General features: G+C 43.6%; 1 protein-coding gene across 2 annotated transcripts in view; it reads left to right on the top strand.

Annotated features, from left to right (window-relative positions):
* The window catches only part of si:ch211-236l14.4 (SITS-binding protein), a 10889-nt gene extending 5168 nt beyond the window's left edge, over positions 1-5721 (top strand). The window contains exons 6-11 of one of the 2 annotated variants that reach the window (XM_048262247.1): positions 143-310; positions 1719-1969; positions 2183-2319; positions 2439-2560; positions 2858-3037; positions 4988-5721. In XM_048262247.1, coding sequence (XP_048118204.1) covers positions 143-310; positions 1719-1969; positions 2183-2319; positions 2439-2560; positions 2858-3037; positions 4988-5164 — 1035 coding nt within the window. In that variant the 3' untranslated portion in view covers positions 5165-5721. Of the gene's footprint in view, positions 1-142; positions 311-1718; positions 1970-2182; positions 2320-2438; positions 2561-2857; positions 3038-4987 lie in introns of those variants that run through there. The other variant, XM_048262248.1, reaches the window with a different exon arrangement.

The raw sequence follows: 5721 nt of genomic DNA, 5'->3' as shown, positions 1-5721 counted from the left end.
CCTTTATTCAGATAGAACAGTGAAGAGTGACAGAAAGCTTAATTTTCCTTAATTATATAGGATTGACCTCTTGACAAGAGACTGTTTTTGGAAAAGGTTCACCTAAACAGTGTGTATGTGTGTGTGTGTGTTGTCTTTGTAGGACTCTACTCACAGGCACTTACATTGGAAGAGTCTGGTGCACCACCTGAACCTCTCCATCACAGTCTCGCCGTTCCTCAGCCTCAAGTCCCTACAGGGTCAAAGGTCGCAGAGGACGTCAGCGCATCAGAGGTCATGGATCAGCACAGGGAGAGGAAGCAGTCAGCAGGTTAGTGACCTCTCTCTTCTGATGCCTCAACCTGTAAGCAATTCAAGAAGACTATCTATACAGGATTTGTCATATTTTTGTTGGCATGTTTTTCTCCATCTTTCAGTGTCCCGCCGGCGGGACGTTACCCCCCTCCCCCACCTCCCCCCAACATTCTAAATCAATTGTATGCACCATATTGCTATGTAGCATAGTATTGTTATACATCTTTTCAAAGCTTTGACTCTTGGGAATCCAAAAATGATATACAGAAAAAAAATGATATACACTATACAGATTGTACATTTTTTCATGTACAATCTGTATAGTGCTTTACATTCTCAGATTAATTTTATTATGGCTCAATTAAATTTGATCCAAAATTCCTCCGCTTTTGGTGCTACCCTGACTTCTGGCTGCAGTGTAGCTGCAGCACAATAAGTAGATGCAACATATTGGGTACTGAAATATTCACAAGAATCCATAGAAATTGAATCTTCATGTTGTATTATCCAATATTAGTTGGATACTAGTACAGATGTATAGTCTATCTTATATACACTCATTGAAACAACAAAGTAAATGCAAAAATAGAGACTTTTTGTAATTCCATATTTTGTGTAGTCAGCCTATATCAGAACACCTGACATACAATCTAAATAGAAGCAAGAAACCTCAAAGTGTTACCTTTCATTTGAGACCAGGATTATACTTCTACACAAAGGGGTTCATGTGCAGTAAGCATTTGATTGTCAGTATGCATTTTGGATAACAAAAAGTCCTATGGGGAGTATCCATAGGCATTTTACAAAACGCATGGGCATACCTTGGCAAATAATAGTCTAAAGCACTCATATTTTCATTCTATATTGATCTACTTTTGCACACAGCTTCACAAGACCTGGTGCTAGGGCTCAGGTGTGTTTCTAAGGGATATCAAGTGACCTAGAGGGCTGAAATGTGGTCAGTTCAGAGATGCTTGTAATCCGGCAGAAAGAAAAAACTATATTCTAGCCTCTGTAACTCTTTGTCAGTACATCACACAGTTTTAGTTATTTTGACTGTTTCCTACGAAAACTACAGGTTCTCAGCTTTCTATAGAGGTCCAACAGTTGATGGTTGACCCCAAAAGAGGTGGAAACAATGCCCTTGTAAATAGGCACAGTGCAATTTCAGGCAAAAACTTGAAATTTTTACTGAGAACAATGTGGTTAAAATAGAGCTTTCCTGCTTCCTAGTTAGTTAGCTACTTCACAGTTTATGTAGCGCTAGTTGTGTCTCTGTGTAAGCTCACTACACTTGTCTAGGAAATGTTTTCAGTACAAGAAAGCCTGAGAATACATGCATTCTCATTTGTGTACGTATGTATGTATTTGTATTTGTGTTTTGTAGATGTGCATGTTGTACATATTCTGTTTGGCCCTCTTAGGCTCCACTCCTGACCTGGTGGAGGGGAGAGCTGTGCGTGAAGCTGGACTTGTCCTGCCCCACTTCAGCACGATGGCTCTCAGGGCAGGTGGCAATGGTTTCTGCCCACCTTGGAGCGGAGTATGTGGTCATGGAGGCAGGGGAGGGTAGCCCCCCAGACGAGGACTCTGTGAGTGCAGGAGCATACCTCAGGAGGCTGGGCCGAATCGCAGCCCAGGCTGGAGACACAACCATACTCACCTCAGCTTCAGGGTACTCTTACATGCACTTCTGCTGTAGAACATCAGCTTCACAACAGCACCTCACTCTAAATACCACACTCACTGCAGCTTCTGGATACTGCTGTTTTTTTTTTTTTTGTGTGTGTGTGTGTGTGTGTGTGTGTGTTTTTGTTTTTTTGTGTGTGTGTGTGTGTGTGTGTGTGTGTGTGTGTGTGTGTGTGTGTGTGTGTGTGTGTGTGTGTAGATTCAGTGAATTGGGGTTGCTTGTGCGGATGCCTGCTCTCCCAGCAGACTGGAGGTACTCAGGGTTGAAGGGCATTATACCGGCCATGTTGCTGCACAGCCTCATGGGATATCCCTTCTTCATTCCCGACGCCGTAGGTACAGACTTCTCACTGTTCCACGTGCACTGTTCCTCAATACAGATATCTATTGCAGTGTTGGGCGCATTGCTTGTATGTTACTGCATGTATAGCTGTCTGTCTGCGTTTCTATTACAGGGGGTTCCTTGGCACATGAGGACGAGGTGGATGAAGAGTTGTTTATTCGCTGGCTGGAACTCTGCTCTTTTCTGCCTGTCCTCTCCTTTCAGAAACCTCCTTGGAGTTTTGACAGTGACTGGGTAAGTCCTTCATCCAGTCACAATTTTACATCTGTCTTCTTTTACTCCCAATCTATCTCTCTATATCACTCACTCACTCACTCACTCACTCACTCACTCACTCTCTCACTCTCTCACTCTCTCACTCTCTCACTCTCTCACTCTCTCACTCACTCACTCACTCACACAGAGAAATACAGTGAGTGTTAAAGGGAGGGTTTGTGTGTGTGTGTGTGTGTGTGTGTGTGTTTGTGTGTGTGTTGGTAGTTGGGGGGTTAAGCAGCAAGTAGGACCGTTCTAAACTCTCTGGTCCCTCAGGTGTTGAACCTGACCAGGTCCTACCTGTCTCTGCACGTGGACTTTGTGGTGCCGCTCCTGCACAAGTACACCCAGGAGTGGAGCGTCAGCCGCAACCCCATCTACAGGCCCATTTGGTGGCTGACCCCTGACGACCCCCAGACTTTTACCATCGACAACCAGTTTCTGATCGGAGATGAGGTGACCCCTTGCATTTTTTTGAGATTATATATAGTGCCCAAAGTTGGGTGTATAGTTTAAGGTCAGTTTAGACTCTGCATGTTATGCATGAGATTATTTGATAAGTGGGTTATATTAATTGATGTGATTATGTGATAAGTGAGTTAGATTGATTAATAAGTGTGTTATAGTTATAGCACTATTACTACTCGATCTGAGCTTAGCAAAATTATAACTCAGACCGGCTCCTCAACATGTGCTTCAGATCCAATCACTACTAGATTCCTCAAAAATGTATATGATAGCTTAGCTCCCTTTATTATCAAGATAATAAATACCTCATTAGAAACAGGTATATTTCCGACAGCTTTTAAAACCGCTGATGTGAAACCTTCACTTAAAAAGTCAAATCTGTCTTGGTCCCCTGCTCTTTTCCCCAAACCAAAAGTAACAGGCCTTCAGTAGATGTCATCTTAGATGCAGAGTAAAGCTTCAAGCCCCATATCTGGTTACTCAGACAGCCTATTTCCACCTGAGAAACATTATCAAAGTGCGGCCCTTTTTAACTCAATAAGATGCAGAAAAACTAATCCATGCCTTTATCACTAGCAGGTTAGACTATTGCAATGCACTTTTTACTGGTCTCCCCAAAAAACATATAACGAAATAGGAACTCATACAGAACTCTGCTGCTACTAAGACCAAGAAAAGAGAACACATCACGCCTGTGTTAGCTGAACTGCACTGGCTTCCTCTTTCCTATAGAATTGATTTTAAGGCTCTGAATGGCATAGCACCTTCATATATCTCTGAGCTTTTAATATCTCATCAACCACAAAGGAAACTTAGATCTTCTAATGTTAATCATTTAATTGCACCGAAAGTGCTCCACAAGCAAAGTGGAGAAGCTGCTTTTATCCATTATGCCCCAAAGCTATAGAACACCCTGCCTCTATCCGTCAAACAGGCAAGTTCAGTGTTTTTAAAAAGACCTGAAAACAGTCATCTTTTCTAATGCTAATCATTTAATTGCACCCAAAGTGCTCCACAAGCAAAGTGGAGAAGCTGCTTTTATCCATTATGCCCCAAAGCTATGGAACACCCTGCCTCTATCCGTCAAACAGGCAAGTTCAGTGTTTCAGACCTGAAAACAGTCATCATTGTAGACTACTTTTTCAGATTACTCTTCATTTGACTGCTGCCATTAGAGCTGCAGCCAGCCAGAAGCAGATGGGCTCCCCCTATTAAGTCAGGTTCTGTTCAAAGTTTCTTCCTGGAATATGGGAGTTTTTCCTTGCCACAGTTGCCATATGGCGTGCTTGTAGGGGGTTAAGGGTTAAGGCTGCCAGTCTTCCGGTCATTGTGTTCCTTCTGTATATAAAACATCTGTATATAAAGTCATATAATCACAACACATACTAAGGCAAACACATCAACGGGGCCTAAGCATTTGTTAGCAAAGCCTATATAGTCCTAAGTATTTCTGATATGTTTCTGATTGGATCAAAAACGGCCACAGCAACAAAGAGGAATGACTGATTCTTCTCTATTATTGTGTTAGATGCTCCAAATGGCAGCCGTGGCCTACTGGTTAGCGCTTCGGACGTGTAACCGGAGGGATGCCGGTTCGAACCCGACCAGTAGGCACGGCTGAAGTGCCCTTGAGCAAGGCACCTAACCCCTCACTGCTCCCCGAGCGCCGCTGTTGTTGCAGGCAGCTCACTGCGCCGGGATTAGTGTGTGCTTCACTTCACTGTGTGCTGAGTGTGTTTCACTAATTCACAGATTGGAAAAAAAAAACACACATGGGCTCCAAAGAGTATACTTATACTTAAATGTAAAGCACTTTGAGCTGCATTCTGTGTATGAAAGGTGCTATACAAATAAAGCTTATTATTATTATAGTATATAGACTGTATAGTAATAATGTGAGAGGCTGTGACTGGATTGAATTTGAGTTTGTGTGCACAGGTGCTGGTTGCCCCGGTGACAGACAGAGGGGCGCTGTGGAGGGACATATACCTGCCGGGAGACGAGCTGCAGTGGCAGGAGCGCAGCACGGGTCATGTGTTCCAGGGCGGAGTGCTGCTGCAGCGCTATCCGGTGGGACTGGAACAAGTGGCCGTGTTTACAAGGATCCACTCCTGAGGGAGGCTTCACTGAGCCTGGTCAGCATGGTCAGGATGCACAACTGAAGGACATTGTTGTGGCCACGTTCAAGATGCACGCCTAAAAGATACTGTTTTGGCCACATTGAAGCCAAACACCTCAAGGACACTGTTTTGGGTGTGTTCAAGCTGCTGATGTGAAGGACACTCCTTTGGCCACTTCACCTGAAGTTTAAGAATATCAATTTGGCCATATAAGAGCTGCATACTCAAGGGGCACCATCCTGGCCATGTTCATGTCACACACCTGAAAGAAACCACTTTGGCAGCACTAAGAGAAATGCAGCACTCAGAAAGGAACTAGACCCTATGAGGTAGCTGCACAAACTGTGATGGTCTGTTTGAGCGCTTTAAAGGGCTAAATGTATGACAAAGGTCATTAGAGACCCCTCATCTGCTTACTGAGCCAGAGACACTTACATGTTCTGTTGCCGAGCTGTCTGTCTGTAGGTCTCCAGACTGTTGGAGCACATGACTCATAAACACCTGATTTTTTTATGATGTGGTTTTTGAAGAATATTAAAGTTATAATTTTGA

This window comes from Alosa alosa, chromosome 14, assembly GCF_017589495.1.
Source record: "Alosa alosa isolate M-15738 ecotype Scorff River chromosome 14, AALO_Geno_1.1, whole genome shotgun sequence".
Taxonomy (NCBI): Eukaryota; Metazoa; Chordata; class Actinopteri; order Clupeiformes; family Clupeidae; genus Alosa; species Alosa alosa.
The sequence above is the reverse complement of the archived record's forward strand: the minus strand, read 5'-3'. Positions and strand labels throughout refer to the sequence as shown.